The sequence below is a fragment of the Silene latifolia genome, chromosome X, assembly GCF_048544455.1.
Source record: "Silene latifolia isolate original U9 population chromosome X, ASM4854445v1, whole genome shotgun sequence".
Classification (NCBI taxonomy): domain Eukaryota; kingdom Viridiplantae; phylum Streptophyta; class Magnoliopsida; order Caryophyllales; family Caryophyllaceae; genus Silene; species Silene latifolia.
In genome coordinates this window covers 242,382,136-242,406,237 of record NC_133537.1, presented here as the reverse complement: position 1 = coordinate 242,406,237, position 24,102 = coordinate 242,382,136, and the positions used below count along the sequence as shown (strand labels likewise).

At 38.3% G+C, this 24,102-nt stretch overlaps 1 protein-coding gene across 1 annotated transcript; it reads right to left on the bottom strand.

The window, feature by feature from the left end:
• Nucleotides 1-230: 230 nt before the first annotated feature.
• Nucleotides 231-23,445, bottom strand: LOC141623873 (histone-lysine N-methyltransferase ATXR2-like). Its single transcript, XM_074440024.1, has 11 exons — nt 23,336-23,445; nt 23,224-23,255; nt 22,646-22,791; nt 21,631-21,718; nt 11,554-11,602; nt 11,399-11,453; nt 2,158-2,227; nt 1,999-2,068; nt 1,626-1,702; nt 569-625; nt 231-440 (listed from the first exon to the last, which is right to left on the bottom strand). The coding sequence occupies exons 1-11, from the start codon at nt 23,442-23,444 to the stop codon at nt 330-332; spliced, it is 864 nt and encodes a 287-aa protein (XP_074296125.1). The 5' UTR covers nt 23,445; the 3' UTR covers nt 231-329.
• Between the last annotated feature and the right edge of the window lie 657 nt (nt 23,446-24,102).

Here is a 24,102-nt window from a genome sequence, read left to right as displayed (position 1 = left end):
ATAACCGAAAAATTAGTGAACGTAATAGTATTAACAAGGAATGTAGTGAAAGTAATAATATTAACAGCGGGTGTGGTGAACGTGTCTCATAATTTGTTGATTAATTTTACATCTTTTCATAATTTTAAGATATAAATTGTAAATATATGTGTTAACCAAATTTAGCGAATCATATTTCATGTTCAAAATAAATTTTAAATGTTAAATAAAAAAATAGCGGGCGTGGCAAGATCAAACCTAGTACAACAAAAAGTATCAACCATACTCGTCAAGACTTTAATACTCAGAGTGGTTCTCCAAAAATTAGTTTAATGGAACAGCCATACTCGTTAAGACTCTTCCTCTGAACACTTGGAACATTTGCATCTAAATCCATAATCAGCCAGTGATCTCTGCCTTTCTTCGCATGACAATTCCTCATCGATATACGATACAGTCACCTGAAAACAGATACAATACAACCACATCTTTACATTTAGATGCTCTCGTCTGAAATATTTCCGTGAAAATGGTTCACTAAATTAAATAGGTAAATTATGTCCTCAATATTGCTAGACTGTTATATTACCTCCTCTCCCCTTTGAATGTCACGCACTGCCACGATCGTTGCCTGCCCATCCTTGTCCTTCATACAAAACAGAAAAAATGAGTTAGAATGAGGAGATTTAAATTTTCGAACAATCAAGGATTCAACACAAATTTAGGTAGACATTTGTCGAAAATCGGGATCTTCTTCACTTCTATGCATGATAATAAATCTAAACCGCAATAAAGCCTGCTTTGTAAGGATTAAGGTCATTCTGACTGCATTTTAAGCATTGAACGCATCTATGGTGCAAAAATTAGAAATCAAATTCCGTGATCAAGCGTGAAACTGTTATTTAATACTCCCTCCCATTCAAAGTAGGAAACATAACATTTCATGGCAGTAGGGTCAACTATGACGGCAGGTTTCCACCTAAAGAGGGAAGCTGTGTTGCTTGGGAGTTGGGAGTGACGAAGGTGGTGGTAGGTGGTCGGTGGTTGCGTTGTGGTGGTGGTGATAGATTTTGGGTCAATGAGTTGGCTGGTGGTGGTAGTTGTTGGGATGGGTGTGGAAGAGGGTAGATCAGGGTATAATGAAGTAGAAAGTCGAAAAAGCAACTGAAATTTTGAAACCGGCTTCGAATCTGTTTAAAGTGATGAAAAAACGGGTTGGATCCAGTTCAGGAAAATCATGATTTTAGAAAGCGTGTTAGGTCATCTGTTAGGTAACACTGTCATTTCAAGAAATGATATGAATCCAGTAAATGAGATGAAAATGCAAAATAGTATGAATCCAAAGAATGGGAGGGAGTACCATGCTTTGCATTTCTAACTTCTAAGACCTACAAGAAAGGAATCATCCTCACTATCAGAGAAAAACAACTAACTTAAGAAGTAAAACTTTTTTTTTGTTAACTTTTCCCACGATCATATTCGGCTGAACCCCTTTGATATAAGAGTGAGATAAGCGTCAATGACGTTGAACATTTCCGGTGTACGTTTCCAATATTCATTCGTGGAAAGAGGAGTCAAAGCGATGTCAAAACTACAGGAAGAATATAATCCAGCCAATCTAGAAACAAGAGATTTACTGTACATACTTCATCTCTCTTGAATGCTTTTGCATTTGGACAACATGAATGATTCATACAACTTTGCAACGGAAAGAAAGCAGTGCCTACAATAAGAAAAACATAATATATTAGTTCTTGTTAAGACGAAACAGATGTTTTATCAAATGAAGTGAAAAATTATAGTAGAAAGTTACTGTTGCAAGAGTCTATGGGATATTTTTCGAGAAAAGGTTCTATGAAGTCAACAACAGACTCTTTAAATACTTGAGCTAAAAGAAAAGATATAATGTAATATACAGCGCATAATCCAAACCCATATCCATAAAGTTGTATGACAAAGACATGATCAAATATCCAATTAACTACTACACGTGCAATTAAAATACAAAAAACGCCATACCTTTACAACAAATAGAGTAGCCATCACCAAGAGCATTCAATATAGGTCGGGTTACTGCTTCAGCCTTTTTCTGCACAAAATCAGGAAAACATATCTGACATTCATGGTGATCACAGAACAGGAAGATTCCTAGTTACTAGTCAAAAGCAAGACCCGGACCTTTTCAGTTCCTGGAAGATCATCAATATAAAGAAAATATTCTTCCACGGGAGAGGCGACGACCAAATCCCTACAATGACGCAAAGAAAACATAATAACTTGATTAAGTATTGATGGAAGAATGAGATTTAATGAATTGGAAGGAGAACAAATTATTAACCATATTTCCTGTAATAAGGAAATATCCAAGTAAATCTTTGTATATTGTCAATATAGCATCCCATATCTTTTGTAATTATTGTTATTACCTTATTTGCACACATTGTAAACTATATATACCCATGTACCATCAGCTTTGTTAATACAACTTATCATTCCCATAAATTATAAACTCTTACATGGTATCAAAAGTCACAAATCGATCCAACCCTAATCTTCGACCTAAACCTCTCTCGTTCAAACGCCGCACCTCTTCATCCTCCATCACTCTTCCGTCAATTGCCATGGCAGGTAACATCAACCACAACGACACTATCGTACCGAATCCTCATGAATCGACAAAACCATTAACATCGCTTAACCTCAACCATTGTGTTAAGCTTAACCCTCTTAACTACACCGCGTGGCGTTTTCAACTCACTAATATCCTATTCGGTTTCAGCCTCCTTGGCTTCGTAACCGGCACCGATCAACCTCCACAAGAAACCATCACGGACGATAAAAACGTCCAACAACCAAACCCATCCTTTTTGACATGGCTCAAACAGGATGGACTAATTCTTGGTGCCCTCATGGGTATCTTGTCTTCTGCCTTACAACCTTTAATCGTAAGAGCGAAAACCGCAAAGGAAGCATGGGATATCCTTGCTTCAACCTACGCCAACCCCTCTCGGGCTCATATCATGCAACTAAAAGAACGCTTCGATTCTTTAACCAAAACTACGGAACAAACCGTCTCAGACTACATGAACTCCATCAAAGTTTGTGTCGACCAATTAGCTCTCATGGGCAAAATTCTTGACCCAGAGGATATTATTGCCCAAGTCCTTAAAGGTCTCGATTATGAAACCTTTAAACCCGTCATCACCACCGTCCGTGCCCGAGATACACCCATAACTTTCGAGGCCCTACACGAAAAATTGTTACAACATGAACTTCTTAGTAAACATGACCATCCAACCACTCAATCTCACTTTACACCATCAGCCAACCCTGCATATCGACAACATCACCAACACCGTAACAATTCTCGTTCTTCAACCACACCAAATTTTCACCAGTCTGCCAACAACTACCATCAATCAGCCACCACCTATCATCAACCAAACCCTCAATATCAACAAAACAACCAGTCCGCTCCTCGCCCCTTCAAAGGTCGATGCCAATGGTGTCGCGAAGTGGGCCATGTCATCGCCAATTGCTCGCTTTTCCGGAAACTCTTTCCCAACATCACGTTTCCTGAACCAACCTACCGTCAAACCAATGCTCAACCGCAAGCACACGTTGCCAACTATGGCAACTCGTCTTATGCACCTATTGCCCCCACCAATTCGCAATTCACCAACACTGCTCAAAACCCCAATTTCTTGTTCGACAGTGGTGCATCGCACCATTTAACTCATGATTTGGACACCCTCGCATTTCACTCCCCCTACGACGGTCTTGATGACCTCATCATAGGAGATGGCTCGGCTCTCCAAATCGCCAATACAGGTTCGTTTACGATGCATAACCTTCAATTCAAACATGTTCTTCACGTTCCAAAGATTTCTCGTAACATAGTTTCGATTTCGAAGTTGTGCTACGACAATAATGCTTATGTTATCTTCACTGACAATTTTTTCTTTCTAAAGGATCGTCTGACCCAGCAAACCCTTCTCCAGGGCCGAGCAACCAAGGGGGTGTATGAATGGCAACCACCACCCGTCGTCAATCAGGCCGCACTTCATCCTAGAGGAACCACGCCTCCTTCGTGGAAAGGAACCACGCCTCTTTCGTGGCACCATAAGTTAGGTCATCCCACAAACGATGTAACCAAACTTATCAATAAAAATTTTTCTTATCGCATTCCTGATTTTACTCACTGTGATTCATGTTGTGTGTCGAAGAGCACGAAATTGCCCTTTTCTGTTTCATCATTCACCTCACACGCACCCCTGGACTTACTTTTTTCTGATCTTTGGACTAGTCTGGTTTCATCTTACGACCATTATAAGTATTATGTAATATTCGTTGACCACTATACTAAATATGTATGGCTATATCGATTAAAACGCAAGTCCGAAACAACTACAGTTTTTATGCAATTTAAAGCCATCGTTGAAAAGTATTTTAATCGACCCATACGACGATTTTTTAGTGATAATGGTGGCGAGTACGTAAAATTAAATCAATCGCTTCTAATCAATGGTATTTCGCATAACACTAGTCCTCCGCACACACCGGAACACAATGGCTACGCTGAGCGACGGCATAGGCACATCGTCAAAACCGGCCTTGCCTTGTTGAACCATGCCGGCCTCTCCAAGTCTTACTGGCCTCTTGCTTTTTGTACCGCCACTTACTTGATTAATCGCCTTCCCACCAAAGGTTTGGGAGGATGCACTCCTTATTTTAAATTACATAATGTACAACCAAACTACAGTAAACTACACAATTTCGGGAGTCTATGCTACCCATGGCTCCGACCATATACTACACACAAATTAGAAAACCGCTCCATTGCTTGTATTTTTGTAGGCTATTCCAATACACAAAGTGCATATCACTGCTTAGACCCAAAGACCCATCGCATTTACACTTCTCGACATGTAAAATTTTGTGACGAAATCTACCCATTTCGAAACCCTGCTCCACCGCTTACTCCCACACCATCCACCACCACTGATGAATGGTGCACACTCCACATTCCTCTCCTTCCTCCCTCGGCACCTGCTACCACTCCTGTTTCAGTTACACCAAACAACCCGACCCTCATTCCTCCTGTCAAACCGCCCATTACTCAGGTTTACTCTCGCCGCTCTCACTCCTCACCCGTTGTTACTTCGACCCAGGAGCAACACCCTCTTAACCCCCCTTCCTCTTCCGCTGCACCCCTCCAACCCAACCCCAAGCCACGTAAAAACACGATCCCACCACCAACTAAGACAATTGTCACTCGTCTCGCTAATGGGATCAGAAAACCGAACCCGAACTATAGCAATCATCACGCTCAAGCTTCCACAACCAACGATATATTACCTAACACGGTCAAGCAGGCACTTGTTCTACCTCAATGGCGTCATGCTATGCAAGAAGAATTTGATGCTCTTGAACGCAATAAAACCTGGACCCTCGTCCCACGCACCTCCTCACACAACGTTATCGGTTGCAAGTGGGTTTATCGCAACAAATTTAATCCGGATGGTACCCTTAAACAACACAAAGCTCGTCTAGTTGCTAAGGGATTTCATCAACGCCCTGGTATTGATTTTAATGAAACCTTTAGCCCCGTTATTAAACCAACTACAGTACGCCTCATCCTCGCTTTAGCTGTCACTAACTCATGGTCTCTTCGACAATTGGATGTCAATAACGCATTCCTTCAAGGGACACTCACCGATAATGTTTTTATGACACAACCTCCTGGTTTTGTAAATCAAATGCACAAAGATTACGTTTGTAAATTAAACAAAGCGATTTATGGTCTAAAACAAGCTCCTCGCGCTTGGTACACCGAATTAACCTCTTATCTACTCTCTAACGGTTTTAAACAATCTATATCCGACTCCTCTCTGTTTATTTTACACACCAACGCTACCGTTATTTACATGCTGGTTTATGTTGATGACATTATTGTCACTGGCCCACACCCTACTCAGCTTAGTTCCTTCATTGCCAAATTATCGCAACGTTTTTCCCTGAAAGACCTTGGTCCGTTATCATATTTTTTAGGCATTGAAGTCACTCACAATTCACTTGGTCTACACCTCAATCAATCGAAGTACATTTTTGATCTCCTAACCAAATTCAAAATGATTGATGCCAAGCCTAATGCCACTCCGATGGCTTCCTCACCCTCCTTAACACGTGAAGACCATCTACCCATCCAAGACCACTCTGATTATCGTGCTATTGTTGGCAGTCTCCAATACCTATCTCTCACCAGACCCGACATTGCCTTTGCTATTAACCGCCTAGCTCAATTTTTGCATCATCCCACCGCCACTCACTGGACTGCTCTCAAACGCCTCCTGCGTTATTTGCAAGGGACTCAAACCATTGGTCTTCAGTTGTACAAAGTTTCCCCTCCTCGCCTTCATGCCTTTTGTGATGCAGACCATGCCGGCGACAAAGACTCCTATGTTTCCACCACCGGCTATATCATCTATCTCGGACGGAATCCTATCTCCTGGTCCTCTAAGAAGCAACGTGGCCTTGCTCTCTCCACTACTGAAGCTGAATTTCGCGCCGTTGCATCCGTCACCACCGAGACACTTTGGCTCCGTAACCTTCTCCACGAGCTCCATATCTCAGTCACCAACCCTCCAGCGATCTTCTGTGACAATATCTCCGCTACTCTCTATGCCAGAAACCCGGTCTTTCATTCCCGCATGAAGCACATGGCTCTATCCTTTCACTTCGTCAAACAGCAGCTGCTTCATGGTCACATTCGAATTCAACATGTTGCGAGCAAAGATCAGTTGGCAGATATTCTCACCAAACCACTTCACAAGACCCTCTACCTTGACCTTCGCTCCAAGATTGGCCTTACCCCTCGGACGTCCATCTTGCGGGGGCGTATTAACCATATTTCCTGTAATAAGGAAATATCCAAGTAAATCTTTGTATATTGTCAATATAGCATCCCATATCTTTTGTAATTATTGTTATTACCTTATTTGCACACATTGTAAACTATATATACCCATGTACCATCAGCTTTGTTAATACAACTTATCATTCCCATAAATTATAAACTCTTACACAAATAACCCCTAAACTATGAAGAAAAACAATCTGAGAAGGGAAAATTTACAGTGCTTACTCAGCCATAGTCATGAAGGAATTGCCGATACTATTGTCTATGATGTTTCGAGATGATTGTTGGAAATTATCTCATGTTCGGTAGTTTTATTACAAAAAAACTAATTATAACTTCTGTACCTTTTTGGAAGGACCGTGTAATGTTAAGTGGATCTACAAGGTCATACGAATCAAGTGTTCCTTATTATTAGTGAGACTAATAATGATTTACAAGGCTTGATTAGGACTAGTCCCTCTTTTAGAGTTCTCTCATTTCCCTCTTATATAGAGAGAGAAGGGGTGAATTTCGATCACCATTGCTTTGTGACACCCTGAGAGAATCCAAAAACTGAGAAATCTAAAACGAATACTGGTAGACTAATACGGAACTTTGTTCTTGATTCCTACGTGTGGATACTGCTAGAGAGAGTTTCTTCATGAGATTCACCCACTATTATGGAGTTGCTTTGTTGAGCTGCACTGTGATTTCAATCTTTAATTTTTGGCACCGGGCATTACAAATACTCTTTAGTTACACATACATATGATCCTATGCGAGTTTTATCATAAAATGCAACCATTTTGAAACTGTATCAAAACCCTTTACATATTGTATTAGTTAACAAGGGGAAAGAATGTGTTGAAAATATGTGCGAACGATGAAAGTAGGTTTCGAAAGCAACGGATTTAGATATGAGCAAAAGCAAGTCAAATATTTGAAATATAAATTTCAATGAAAATGGACCAACTGAAGGCAAGATCACGTTAGATGGTAAGATTTTCTATGTTTAAGGTCCATTATCCCTTGCGAACTGATTTACGGTGCGAACCGTACAAACTACTTAGATACACATATTAGCACTTTGGATACACAAATCAGTATTCCGGATACACAAATCGAAGACTACCTTGTGTATCTGGGGTCATATTTTATGCATCCACCAACAACCTGAACTACCACAGCCCACCATCACTCACCATAGTCACCAACACCACCACCGCCACCACGAATATCACCACCTCCCCTTCAACAATTAAATTAACACAACCACAACAAGCCACCTTCATCCATCACCACCAACTGTCGCCGGCGACTTCTCCAGCGCCCACTTACTGCCTACTGCTGGCAACACCACCGAACACTGGCGTGGAGCATCACAACGCACCTCCCACATCCTAACGTCACTCTCCCTTTTTCATATCTCGAAACCTTGTCGTCTTCTACGGCGGCGGGGCAGCTTCACTACTGAACCGGTGATCACGCCCACCCCATCCTGTCGACACCTCGCCGAAGTCACAGCTTTCCCCCTCAACCATCTCTCATCACCGGCATTCTTGCCCATCACAACCATCTCACCCCTTCTTCATTTTCCTTAAAAGGCCCAACCCCTCTCCGCGTCGTCACTGACCTCCATCCGTCCTCATCACCACCCAACCACCGGCGATCTTCCCTATTTCCCCTCGTTCCAACACTTTATCATTTGTTTTTTAGAAGCAGCAGTTCGCCGGCTTGGGCTGGTTCGCCGGCGAAGAAGAAACCGTTGATGGAGTGCAGCTAGGTGGCCGACGTTGGCGGTAGTTAGTGGCGATGGTTAGGGTTTGAGATTGGCTTGTGTGGTAGCTGATGGATTCAAGAGGGAGGGGGATTTTAATTAGGGTTTAATCATTAACTTGGGGTTGATACATAGTTCGTACAGTTTGTACTGTAAAATAGTTGGCACAGGATTTCACACACACACACACACACACACACATATATATATATATAGCTAATATGAAGTGAAAGAGAATAAATTTCTCTGTGATCTCGAAATGCCTAAGGATTAAGGGGAAATTTTACCACATGACAATTAAACATGGAATGTTATATTGCACACTTGCTCCTATTGTTGGCTCTGAATAAATTTCACATTTATAAGATGAATGTGTGGCCATCATTCAAGAAATGATATTAGGGAGATGATAAAGGTTATAACTTCTATCTATTGAAGAGATAGGGGGACCATTTAAGACAGGCACGACTTGAAATACGAGAAGAGAACTGATAAAACTGAGAATGTAGGGGAGGAGGAACAAATGATCATGACATGAGCTAATCTGATCGGGTTTAGGTCAAGCTACCATAACCTAGGTGAAGAGTTTGGATCCCTAGTACCTAAGAGGGGGAGGGGGTGAATTAGGTACCTTTTAAAAATTTCAACTTAATCTTTATTAAACTAAAGTAAGTTGATGACAATATGATTTGACAAATATATACAACAAATAAATTGCAGCGGAAATTAAATAAACGAGACTGATTATTATTCAACTATAAACCTACCCATATCCCATAAACTGCCTTTTGTTTAAACCCCTGCCCCTCACTCTTATTTTATGGTGGTGTAACTTAAAATTATGTCTCGTTTTGTGTAACAGACTGATTATTATTCAACAATGTTTGTTATTATGTGACTACCCATGCATGTTTATTCTGTGTCTGAGGCCCGCCTCCTTACCCTTTGATGATATCAAGAGGGGGAAAAGGAAAACTCATGTTAATTGCTCTCGTGATTAATTTACTCTTGCTATTGGCTGCCTAAATTTGTATGCAATTTTGTCCTAGGTTCTGTTAGTTACATAAGATTACCTTGCCCTTCTCTATGTCTCACGATGTGCCTTTGACTGACCTTGTAAGGGGTAATCGTGATTACGAACATTCGCTATTTATTGGGCTTGTCATCATCAAATGTGGAATTTGTTGGGAACCTTTGATTGATGACGACACGTCCATTTAACTTGTGTTTTCTTAGTTTACCATTTCAGGAAGTAATGATCCTATGAGCAAGATTAAATAAAGACTTGTTGAATAATTGCTACCCAAGAGATTGTGTTGTAATTTGTCTATAATGTAAAGGTAAGGGAATATAATACTTGCAATAGTTCAAAGCAACAGTCTGCTCATCTGTTTCTCTGTTTGTAACAGTCAGCACGAATGTTGACGTCAGTGTCACTTGAACAAATGTCTCAATTAAAAGTATTTATTTTTCAAAATAAAGGAGGTTTTTGTTTCTCAAGTATATCTCAGATTATTTTGTTAACAAATTTGAAATAAGGAAAGCTGCCATCTCAAAAGGCTTTATTTGAAAATCAACAAAAGCCTTCCCCTTGCTTTTGTAAAGACAAGTTTGTTGTTTCCCAATTAGTCTATCAAAGCCTTGTCTTCACTTGTTTGGGTTACTTCGAACATTTCAGTGTCAAGTGTCAAGCCCCCTCTTGGGATCTTTACAAGCCTTCTTTTTGCTTTTCATCTTTTAGAGGAATGCTCTTTTTGGTGCAAACTTGGGTAAGCCAACTCAAACTATCTTGTCTCACATCAAGAGTTTTACTTCAAAACCCTAGTTTGCCTCTCTATAAAATAAACACTTCCCTTCAATCATATGCCAAGACTTTCCAGAGAAAAATTTATCTTTGCAAAATCGTTTTATGAGTTTTTATGCTTTTCAAGTTGTTTGCAAAATCTTTCTAAGTCTTCAAGTGATACGGTATTAAGTATTGTACTCTCTTATCTAGAATTGTTTGATCTATAAGCTCTCCTCTTCAATTCTTTTAGAGAATAAGTCAGAGGAAACTTGATCTTGTTTAATTCTAAGATAGAGAGTCGAGTCTCTTAGATGGAGTAGTCTTTGAACTCAAGTCGCAACCAAAGTAGGTTGTTGGTTCCTTTTTATTGTAAGGGTTTTTTAAGTAGTCGGAGTAGATCACTTAATTAAAGCAATAAAAAGAAGATTGGACGTAGGCCCTTAGAGTGTTGGCCGAACCAATTCAAAAATCGCTTTATTGATCTCTCATTTATTTAATTTTTGTTGCAATTTATTTACTTGTTCATTTCGTTCATTCAAAGCAACAGTCCTTCAGTAGCTTTATCCCATTTGCTAAGACGAACGAATAATAGTCAGATGAGATCAACTTTCACATTATGTTTACAGCAACCTTCAAAACGAATTGGTACACTTCTAATAACTCAATTTATTTGTTGTATCTATTTGTCAAATCATATTGTCATCAACTTTCTGTAAGTTAATAGAGATTAAGTTGAAATTTTTAAAAGGTACCTAATTCACCCCCTCCCCCTCTTAGGTACTAGGGATCCAAACTCTTCACTAGGTAGCATCAAAACGGATACAGACACGAATAGGAAACAGAAAACAAACGCGTGACAAGGTACCTCGTGAAAAACATTAGGGGAATATATCCAAGAGGTTGCGTACAGAAATAACAGAAGACATAGAAAGAGAAACAGAATGAAGGAGTAACTTACAGATTATTAAGCTCGAACATGCCGATGATATGACCATAAATCTCAAGAGAGAATACTGGACTTTGTGAAGGGCACAAAACTGTAGAGTACGGTATAGATAACAGAGACAATCACTAAATAAAATATGTCGGAGAAAAAACATGAGGCAAGGATACAAGGTGCACAATCCACATCAAATATGGCTTCCTTCAGAAGCTGCAGAGACTGGTCAACAAAGTTAATGTTAGAAATTTTACTACAGCAACAAAGAAAAAGCACTACAACCACACTTCTTATAAAAAGAAACAGAGAACAGAGTAAATTGATGAACACTCACTTACATTTAGCTACTCCACGAGTGCACACAGAATTTCTAGAAATTATACTCCCATGTTTGACACTTTGACAGTACATGAGGTCTACAGAGACATTTCACTAAAGAGCTGTCAAAGAGCTTTTGATTGATTTTCAGATCAGTTCCCAGTGCATTTTTATAGTGATTTGATTAAAAGCTCATTTGAAAATGAATCTTCTTAGTTCGAGTCAAGTGCCACTAAATAACATAATAGTGTTTGGATAAGCCTCCCTGCCTCCACTGTGTTACTTTATATGGCATTTGTCTAGAACTTAAGTACCAAACTATATCTCAGCTACCTAGTGACACTACTGAAACACTTGGTATACACTAGAAGCTAACGCCTCCATGAAATCTATACTATATATATAATCCGGAAACCAAGGGACTTCAATGTAATTACATAAAGTTATAAAAATTCACATACTATATAGTTTTGATGTATAAAGAAGTTAATTGTCTAACATACAAATATAATAAAATGGGTTTTGGAAATTATAAAGATATAAATAAAATCAAGATTCCCAAATATAAAATTTCCATAATTCATTAAATTTGTACTTTAATTAGTGAAAAATAATGATCGCTCTTAAATAATATTTTAATCTAATATAGTAATATTTCATATTTTTTTATATATATAACTCTAATACAGTTAGATAATCAACTAACATAAAATCTAATTTGGTAAAATTAAGTAACAGAAAGATTTAAAGCACATATTTGATATATTTATTAAAATTGCTTTTAAGTAGAAAAAGTAACTCGATTAATAGTGAAAAACAATTGTAGCAAAATTTGATGTAGTAAATATGATAGTAATCACCCATTTGAGTGGTAAAAGTAACAATAATAACAATTAGAATAGTGAAACTCATGGTAGCAAGAATGAGAGTAGTGAAATTAACAATATTAACTGCAAGAGTAGTGAAAGAGAAAAGAGAAAATAATTACGGCGGGAGTAGTGAAAGTAACAGTAGTGACAACAAATGTAACAAAAGTAACAGTAGGAGCGGAGAAAGTATGAAAATTTAGCTAACAATTTGATTTACGGAAAATATTTTATTACTTTAAATATGAGTTTGATAAAATTAACGGGAATAGTGATTTAACCATAAAATATAGTGGTGAACGTAATAATATTAATAGGGGATGTCGTAGTCGTAGATGATGATGATGATGCCATTACTGCGCTTTCAAAGCTCTATGGCTATGATGATGATGATGATGATGATGATAATAACCGTTTAGAGAGAAGAAGTTTCTCTCTCTAAAACCGTTTTCTCTGAAATTCCACCGCCATTACTGCGCTTTCGAAGCTCGCTTCTAATGATACCGATTTGGTGTGTATTCCTGATTCTCTTACTAAAAACCCAGATTCTCCGCGTCGTAATTCTTTGCTTTTGAATGATTTGATTGTTGACACCATAAATTCTTCTAATCGAAGGTTAACACGTGCTTGTTCACAACCTAAATCAATACGTGTATCTTCGATTGGATCTTCGGGTAATAACAATGGTGTTCCTTTGACCTCTGTTTCTGCGACTACTTGTACTGTAGCGCCTTCATTTCCTGCTCAAGCTGCTAGTCCAGCTCAATCAAGTAGTATTACTACTGAATCTGTTGCTAAGACGGTGATTTCTGCTGAAATTGCTATTACACCTGTGACTGCTCATATTGATGTTACCCCTGTTGTTTCTGCTGTTTCTACTGACACCATTGTTGTTGAGAATCCTTCTAATGATCCAATGTCCATGGACTTGAATGCTGTTTCTATCTGTGATAAGCCTCTTAATTCCCTGGACCCAGGATCCTGTTTTTTGGATGACCATGCCTATCATTCTGGGTGTGTTAATGTGCAGAAACCCAAGAAATGGGCAGATGTTGCCAAATCCAAAAACCAACTGGGAATGAGTCTTTTCTTTCATGAAAGTAGCAAGCATACTGATGAAATTGACATTGATTTGGGGGATTTCCAGGAGGAACTTAATCTTTGAAAACATATTCTTATGGGTAATGTGATTGGATTGAAGCCTACCCTAAAGCATGTTGGGGATTTTGTCCTTAAAAACTGGGGGGGTATTGCAAATCCAGTTGTCCAATACTTTAAGAGAGGTTGGTTCAGTTTTAGATGTGCCTCTGAGGAAGAAATGAACAATATCCTTAAAGGAGGGCCTTGGAAAATTGGTGGACATTCCCTTATCTTGAAACAGTGGTCTCCTTCTTTTTCCACTTCCATGGAAAGGGTGTCCACTATTCCCATCTGGGTGAAATTTCCAGATCTTGACCCTTTTCTTTGGTCCAGTGCTGTCCTCAGTAAGCTAGCTAGCACTATTGGGAGGCCTATGTTTGCTGACTTAACTACCACCCGTAAGGAGAGACTCTCCTTTGCTAGGGTCATGGTTGAGGCTGATATATCCAAGACCCTCCCTGAGCAGGTTACCCTTAATACTCCTTTTGGACCTCGTACTCAGAGGATTGACTATGAATGGTTGCCTTGGTTCTGCTCTGGTTGTGGGAAACTGGGGCACGAGCTCAGTTCTTGCAAGAGGAGTAAACCTCCAGTCAAAACTGCTCCTAAGTTGGTTTACAAGCCTGTTATTAAACCAGCTGCTAAAGAGAGTACTACCAGAACATCCTCTGGGGGTCCCATGACAGACCAGCAGGCTCAGGCTCAAATAGCCTTAGCCTTGAAGAGAGCTGAGCCTGATATTTCTGAGTCTATCCCACTTCAGAACTCCTTTGCTTCTCTTTGCTTCTCTGGACACTGACTCAGGATTGCTGGCCCAGACTGAGAATGAAAAAATTGGTGTAACTCAGACTACTGCCTCTCAAAAAGATCTGGTAGTAGTTTCCTCAGAATGTAGCTTGATAGCTAATCAGGCTAAGACTCGGCTAAGACTCAGATGGTGACAGGAACTGGCCTGCTACATCAAATGCCTGTATTCTGGGGGGCTCTTCAGCTGATCAGGAGGGTACTGATATGATTCCACCTTCTCTGGAAGTTGAGATTTCCCTTGATAACAGTCAGCCAGATCAGCAGGCTCTGACTCAAATAGCCTTGAAGAGAGCTTTGCTTGCTGAAGATGATCCTGCTCACACCAGTTTAAACTCTGATCAGAATCCTACTGCTCCTCATCTTGCCAGTAGTGCTGTCATGCTATCAGATGCTCAAATAGCCTTGAAGAGAGATCTGATAGCACACTCTAAACCTTGCCTGGGTTTAGTGGGGGCTGTCACTCTTGGGCAAGGGGGTCCTGACCTCTCTGGTGATCCCTCCCCTAGCCTAACCAGGGTGTAGCTCTTCTCTTCGCCCACTGTAATGCATCAAGAATGCAGCAAGAAGGATAGGTTGGAAGGGTCTCAAATAGCCTTGAAGAGAGACCCTCTAACTGATTCAACTATGTTTCACAGTCCTGCTAGGACAGTAGCTAGAAATAAATGAACTGGGAGATGGGGTCCCTCATGATAGAGGTAAATGAAGATTGCATCATGGAATATCAGAGGGGGGGAATGACCCTCTCAAGCAGCAGGAAGTTCTGGACTTCCTGAGATCCCATAGAGTTGATATTTTTGGAGTTCTTGAAACTAGAGTAAAAGAAAAGAATGCTCAAAAAATTGCTAGGACTACTTTTACAGACTACAAAGTGGTTAGTAACTATAAAGAGCACTATAATGGCCGAATCTGGCTCATTTGGAAGCCTTCTAGTGTGACTATCACCCCTTTGATCTACAACTCTCAATTCATCCATCCACTGTGAAGCTTTGCACCATGCCACTTGTCATAAGTTTCATGTGACAATGATCTATGCTAGTAACAATGCCCGAGAACGTGACATTCTATGGTCTCACCTCATTAATATCAAGAATACTGTCAAAGAATGGCTTATCCTTGGTGATTTTAATGTAGTCAGAACTGCTGATGAACATGTTAGCAAGACTCCTGTTCACCTTGCTGACATCCTTAATTTTAACTCTTGCCTCTTGCAGTGTGAGGTAGATGATGTTTATGGTACTGGTAGTGAGCTTACCTGGAATAATAAGCAGGAGGATGAGGGACGAGTCTGGTCTAAACTAGATAGAGCCTTAGCAAACTCTTCCTGGTTCACCACTTTCCCTGCTACCTATGCAAATTTCCTAGCTCCTGGTATTTCTGACCACTCTCCAATTCTGGTTACTGTGTTTGAGGATTAACATGTCCATGCACGTTTTAGTTTCCTAAACTGCTGGATTAAGCACCCTGATTATCACACCACAGTCCAGAATGCCTGGATGGAACCTGTCAATGGTTCTCTTCAATTCAAGCTTTTTGCAAAACTAAAAAATGTGAAGACTAAGCTCACCTTAATGCATAAGCACAATTTTACTGATATCTCTTCCCAGATCTCTGCTTGCAAGGACCAGCTTCACCAATGTCAACAGAAACTTCAAGCTGATCTCCACTCTACTGCTCTCTTGGATCAGGAGAGGGCACTGCTTGCAAAGTTTGTGCAACTCAAAAAGACTGAAGGAATTATGTTAAAACAAAAAGCTAAAATTGAGCATATTTCTTTCAATGACTCCTCTTCTAAGTATTTTTATGCAAGGATACATGATAGAAAGCAGCAACAGATCATTGGGCAAATACAAGATAAAGATGGTCTGGATAGATTTGGTCTTGATGATGTGGCTGCTGGATTTGTAGAATATTATAAAAGTCTCCTTGGTACCTCTGTGGACACTTCCCCCCTGGATACTTCTTTTCTCCAGCAGGGACAATGTGTAACTGATGAGGACATCTTGGGACTGACTAAACCTATTGAGAACTCTGAAATTAAGACTGCTCTCTTTAGTATTGGCTCTGATAAAAGTCCTAGACCTGATGGGTTCTCCTCTGCTTTCTTCAAAGCCTCTTGGGATTTGGTGGGGCCTGATTTTTGTGAGACTGTCCAAGCTTACTTTAGGAATGGCAGATTAAGTAAGCAGGCAAATGCTACCCTAATTACCCTCATTCCTAAGAAACAGGTCAGTAGCTCTGTTAAAGACTTTAGACCCATATCCTGCTGCTCAACCTTTTATAAGACTATTAGTAAAATCCTCTCCAATAGGATTCAGAATGTCCTACCTCACCTCATTGGAACTGAGCAAGCTGCTTTCATCATGGGAAGGAATATACATGAAAATATAATGCTGTCTCAGTCTCTAGTTAAAGGATATGGTAGGAAGTTTTTAACCCCCAGATGCCTTATCAAGGTTGATCTCAGGAAAGCTTTTGACTCACTTCAGTGGGCTTTTGTGAAAGATATGCTGGCAGCTTTTAAGTTCCCTCAACAGTTTATTGACTGGATCATGGGATGTATCTCAAGCTCATGGTTCTCTATTAAGCTCAATGGAGTTGTTCATGGTTTCTTTCAAGGGAGAAGTGGCCTAAGGCAGGGAGATCCTCTCTCTCCCTACCTCTTTGTCCTCAACATGGAGATTTTGTCTCGCTATCTTAGGAAGATCTGCATACAGCCTAATGTATCCTATCACCCTAAATGTTCTAAACTTGGCCTCACACACCTTATTTTTGCGGATGATCTAATGATTTTCACCAGGGGTGATGTACCATATGTTACTGCTGTGTTGAAAACTTTACAAGATTTCTCAAAATGTTCTGGTCTTCATGCTAACACTGAAAAAACTGATGTGTACTTTGGAGGGGTTCCTACTGTTGTTAAAAACCAGATTCTTCTTGTCACTGGCTTTTCTGATGGTCAATTCCCATTCAGATACTTGGGTTTGCCTCTTAATGTTGCAAGGAACACTGTTGAGACCTATGGTACTCTGATTAGTAAAATTCAGACTACATTACATCACTGGACTACCAAGTCCTTTTCTTATGCAGGCAAGGTCCAACTTCTAAACTCTGTCATCTTTGGAATTACAAACTTCTGGGGGGCTTGTGTCATTTTGCCTAGAAGTATCATCAAAATTATAAACAGGCTTTGTAAGGATTTTTTCTGGAATACTGAGGATGGCAGCAGGAGAATGATCTTTAAAAGTTGGAGGAGCATCTACACAAACTGGAATGAGGGTGGTTTTGACATAAGAGAGCTGCTCTCTTGGAATAAAGCTCTGGTGGCTAAATGGCTTTGGCTTATCATACATAAACAAACTGGTCTCTGGTTTACCTGGACTCAGGCCTACAATTTCCCTAATATGGTTTTCTGGGATTTAATGAGCAAGGATAGGCACTCTGAAAGCCTCAAGAGCATCATCACTGTCAAGAATGAAATCCTTCAGAGGACTGGTTCTCAGCTTGCTGCTCATCATCTTCTTTCCTCTTGGACTGTCCATGGAAAGTTCCAAATTGATATGGCTTATAACTGGTTTAGGACTGCTCAGGTTCTTCTCCCATGGGCTCAAGCTTTAAAGCATCAGTTTATCCTCCCTAATCATGGCTTAGTCACTTCCCTGGCTGTTCAGCAGCAGCTGGCAACAGTTGACAATCTCATAGGTCGAGGGATGTTCATTCCAAATAGATGCATATTATGTAAGCAAGCAATGGAGACTCATGCTCACTTGTTCTTTAGTTGCCCCTTCTCACATGCTGTCTGGACAGCGCTTCTTCAGTGGCTAGATATTGATGGCAGAGGGTGTGACTGCCAAACTGAACTACTCTGGACTATGCATAAGAGTAAAAGCAGACATTGGAAGAATGGCTGGTTCAGAAGTAGCAGGAAAAGAAGCAGAGGTAGAGCAACTAGTCTATGTAATCAAGTCGACAGTTAGTACTCGTATTCTAGGGAAAATTTCTACCATACATTATGCCCATATGGCTAGTAGGCTCAATAGGCTTTGATCTTATAGCCAAAGTGGATATGCTTGTATTGAAATCTTTGTCCTTTTTCTTCCCCTTTTATGGATGAATAAAAAGGACTATAAATTTCTTGCAAAAATAAAATAAAAATAAAAATAGTAATAGTAATAATAATAATAATAATAATAATAATAATAATAATAATAATAATAATAATAATAATAATAATAATAATAATAATAATAATAATAATAATAATAATAATAATAATAATAATAATAATAATAATAATAATAATAATAATAATAATAATAATAATAATAATAATAATAATAATAATAATAATAATAATAATAATAATAACAATAACAATAACAATAACAACAACAACAACAACAACAACAATAACAATAACAATAATAATATGTTATAAATTGTAAATGTATGTGTTAAACAAGTCTAACACAATTACATTTCATAGAAAATAAAATTTAAATGGTAAATAGAGGTAGACGGGGGCCGGGCACCAAAAGTAGTATTATTATGAATGGAAGACATAAAGCAACGTTCACTTTCTTCAAACCACAAAATAGACAATGCAAATGAGCCAAATACAGTGTTGTATACATTCAATTATCAGATTAGGCTATTTATTTTAGAAACTGTTGCATGTGTATGACCGAGGTTACTAGATTCACTCAAAACCCTCGGCCATCGTGAATCATTTTGCGCGTAATATATCCTGGCTCTCGTGTAAAGCCTATGAATAAGAATGCATATCAAGAATCGTTGCATATGTATGACCTAGGTTACTAGATTCGCTCAAAACCCTCGGCCATCGTGAATCATTTAGCAGGTAATATTGCAAGGCTCTTGAGTAAAGCCTATGAAAAAGAATGCATAACAAGAATTGGATATTATGTACCACCTTGTTTTTTACCTAAAATGACGCATCAAATATTTGTATGAAGAACGGTTATAATTATTTGACCTTGATTATTAGACTCAACCAATTGACCTATGGACGCACCAGTTAGGAGGCTGGAGACTTGGAGAACAGAAAAGGTCCCTAGAGGCAGAGGAAGACCGAGACAGACATGGTTGAGAGTGATAGAGCACGATATGAGAGTTCTGGGGCTTGAGGAGAGTATGGTGACGGAGAGGGCACAATGGAGGGAAAGGATACATGTGGATTTTTAGTATTTGATGTTTTTTGACAGATTTAGTGTTTTTTTATTTATTTAATTTAAAGAAATTAATTTATTTATTTTTCTCTCCTTTATTACACACTTTTTCAACAACCACTTTCTTATAGATTTTACCTGGTTCATTCCGGATCCTTAACTCTATTTCGGTTTTTAAAAATCGTTTTAACCTTTTCTCTCGATTTAAATTTTAAGTTTTTATAAAAGAAAGACGGAATTCGATTTTAAAACCCCTAAGTTCACCTTGACTTTCCATTACATTTTCGTTCTCCCTTTTGTTTTTTATCTTCCCTTTTTTATTCGCATTTTGAGGCATGCGTTCACCCATAGACGGTTCGAAAGGATGATTCATGTCAGCCGACCCCAAATCATTTTGGGATTAAGGCTCTGATGTTGTTGTTGTTGTTGTGTTGTTGTTGTTGTTGATTATTAGACTCACTCACCCCTTAGCGAATCAGAAATTGCTTCGAGCACATTAGTATCATGGTGTTTGCTCAAACCTATGCGTTAATAGAATTTGTTCTTGTCGTGTATCAGATAATATGAATACATATAGAGCTAGGTTTGGTGCGTAGTCAAACCCGGACTACCTATACATACCTCCACGCTCCAAAAGTTGCTTTAGTGAGATAAATCAAGCCATATAAAACATGCATTAAGCTTTTTAATGGTTCACTTTGGGAAACAATTACTTGATACAAAAAAAAATTGACCCCAAAATTTGTATTGTAAGCCAAAAGTGAAACCATAATCTCCCACCACCACCGCTAAAAGACCGTATTGCAAGTGAGTAGTTTTTATGATATTTATTTGTTTAAAGGCATTAAACATGGTACACAAATGAATGTCCATATCAAAAACTTTACGATGGAAGTTTGTAATGATCTAACTATATTAAACTGCATGATCTAATTGCAATATATTTTATTTCTTGTTTTATATTAAAAGATTTCACATAATATGTAACCTATATTTGAAATTAGTATATTTAAATTATGTACTCATATATATTTAGAAAATAGTTATTGTTTATACAAGTAATATAGATAGATAGAGTAGGCAATCCTCCTTTCCACCTAGAATAAAGTACAAGTGTTTGTACCCATGTGTGAGGAGTACTTGAGAATGAGTGAAGCGTCTTGTAATAGGAGAGAGCATTAACTCAAGTGTCTTGAACACGATAAAAGCATTAATATATGAAAGGATCGTTTGAAAGACACTTTCCAAACCAGGAAAACAAATTCAATGCTAGAATTCCGTATCTTGAAAGAAATCAACGAAATACCAAAAGCCTCCCATTATGTTTGGAAAGATTGATAAAACACGCTGATTAATAGTAAAATTTTAATGACACGTTTTCATTTGATGGCAAAATTTGCCCTACGATTCAAGCAATGCAAGTTGTGAATGATATATTGCATCATAAGTAGAAATGAAGCTCACAAACTGAAAGCTTTTAAGAACAGTAAAGAATGTAAATGTTATGAATACAGTACAGTGACAATAATATGGCAAGAGCACCTACATGGAAGAAATCGCTTCTCATTTGGCACAGATTAAAAAGAAAGCAAAATTCATCAATATAGTATCAAGAGGAAATCTTGGACACTTTCATCTATCCTACACATGTGGAAAATATACACTAACTTCATAAATTATAACTACATAACCCCTCATATGGTAGGGGAAGGATTGACCAATTAATATCTTTCGATAGGTCTTACCTTCACTTAAAATCATATAGGATCTGAATTTGGAATGATATAAACAAATTGGTATGCATATCCTAGCAAAAAACTTGCAGCAATTCCATATATACAAAACACGTCATAATTTAAATGTACATCGACATGGACAGAACCTAAAGAGCACGTAAAATAGTGTGAAAAATCATGCTAAATAAAGGAATTACCTCGAACGCCATCTCCTTTATCTGTCTTCTAAAGGCAACTTCATCACTTTTGTCTACATCTTCAGGCAATGCAATGCAGTCCCACCATCTAGAGGGAGGATATAGTTCAAAGTGAGGAATGACCAAAAATGAAGTATTGAAGTTCACGTGTAGGATCAATTTGAAAGAGAGGGGGGCTACAAGGTTCCTTCAGAGCGAAATAAAAACAACCAAAAAAAACAGAGAGAGAGAGAGAACTAGAACTTCATACCTGGAAGACCAAAGAAATTATTATTCAAACATTTATAAAATTCCCACAACACAAAAGTGGATTTAGATTATTAATTCAATTTCCTGTACAGGGACCAAAAAACTTTTTCTTTCTTCTCTTGTGTCTAAAAGCATTTCTCAAAATGTTAATAGTTTGATACCGAAATTGCAAATTTTTACAATTGAAGGAAAACAACTCAAAGGCTAACCTAAGTTCCACCCTTAAATAAAGCACAGAATATGAAAGATACACACCCAATAGAAGAAACTAATCAGAGCTCTTGTGATTATTGGATCACAGGGGAAGCTAATGGTCGATGAGCAGACAAGCACTGCTTCATGAATCTTAATACCCACTCCCTCCATTCTTTTTTGTTCCTCCCATTTGCCTTATAGAGGTCAAAGTTTCCAAACTTTGACCATAATTATACCCAAAAATATAAAATGGTATACCATGATGGTCGCATAGTTACATTTGTTATTGAAAAATCTTTCAAGAAATTATATTTCCAACAAAATAACATTATATAACTATAATAATGCATGGTCAATGCGTCGTATAGGATACCGTGATAAAGCAAATGGGAGAAACAAAAAAGAATGGAGTAATACATTGCAACGGAAGACCCTCATGGAAGCACAACTAACTATATGGAACATAACATCTTAAAACCTAATACTGTCAAAGTTCTAATGGGTTTCATTCCGTTTTAAGGGTCAAATATACATAATTGGCAAAATCGTTTACATAAAACTTTCTAGTTACCTCCTCTTATACCCCATAGAAAATGGCTTCCACGCCTTCTGAAGTAAGGACAAATCTATAGTTGTAGCATTTGATGTAATATACCCTACTTCTCGGAGATGAGCTTTCTTGAGAAACTTGTACTTCAAAAGCGTCATAGAAATGGCCTGATTGATACGAAACATAAACTGGCTACAAAATAATTAAAGACACACCAACTACAATAGCCCAACCGCAATGTGGAAGGTACATACAAGCCACTTTTAAATAAGAAAATAACATATTCATCTGCCGTAGAATTTTTTCGCCCTTCATGAAAATGAGTACATTTATTGTCCGACCCTTTTTCCACCAATGAGATGGCCCAGGCTAAGTTGCTAAATCTCAGAATTAGAAGGGCATTATCTTGAAGTTAAGATTACTAATCCTTCGTAGTGTCAACGGCAACTCCCAGTCCAGAAATTCTTTTTACTTTTTGAGTTGTTCCAGCATAATGTTCTTACTTTCCTGTCTGAGTGTTTTTTAGTTTATCTTCCCTTTAATCATTGCATTGTTTACAACATAATGAAACAGGGAGAAGGTGATTCTGTGTGACTTACCTTGGCAGCAAGGATAAAGATATCATTTGTATCTGGAATATAAAGATAAAAGTGAGAACAGCAATAAGCGTAAACAAAAGAAAGCATAAAATCCAACAAGTAAGAACCTTACTATTTGCATGTTCCAAAAACTTGGACAAAGCTTCAGGACGTGATGCCTTTGATTTCTCTCCAGTACATAGTAAAGAATGGCAGGTTTCCCAGTCCCTTGCTGCACACATTTCACTTTAAAGTTTAAACTGACAATTACTAGAAATCATTTTCCTAAAAACGAACGCTAATATATTGTTATACAGAACCAAAATAGAAGTGTGTCCGGCTTATTATGAATACCATAATGCTATCTCGTACTGACCAACTAAGCGTATGATTATATAGTGACCAATTGCTAAATATGTTTAATAAATCAATTGACTTAATTCTGAATTTCAAATCTTATAAATGGATCATTGCCAAGTTAATCAATATGCCTGCTGTTAGGAAGTGACTAGGTAAATGCTATGTTGTAACTCAAGTGATGAACAACATTAAGGAGCAACTTAACATTTGATTGTATAGTGACCAACTGTTAAATATGTTAATACATCAATGGAGTTAATTCTGCATTAAGTTCATATCTTATAAGTGGATTATTGCCAAGTTAATTAATATGGCTTCCAAGTCATAAGGAGTACTGTTTTTCATCTATAACTAAAATCTCATCATAAGAGTTCAGATGGGCCAATGAGGCACAAAGGTATACGCCAAAACTAACAAAGTATATCATGCTTAGGTTGAAGGACCTGTACTCTCCATATCCTAATTTATATGAATCTTAGTTCAAGTTTGAACACCAGCCTAATTTGAGAGTACACCAATTCCTTTGTTGGTCTTCTAGTT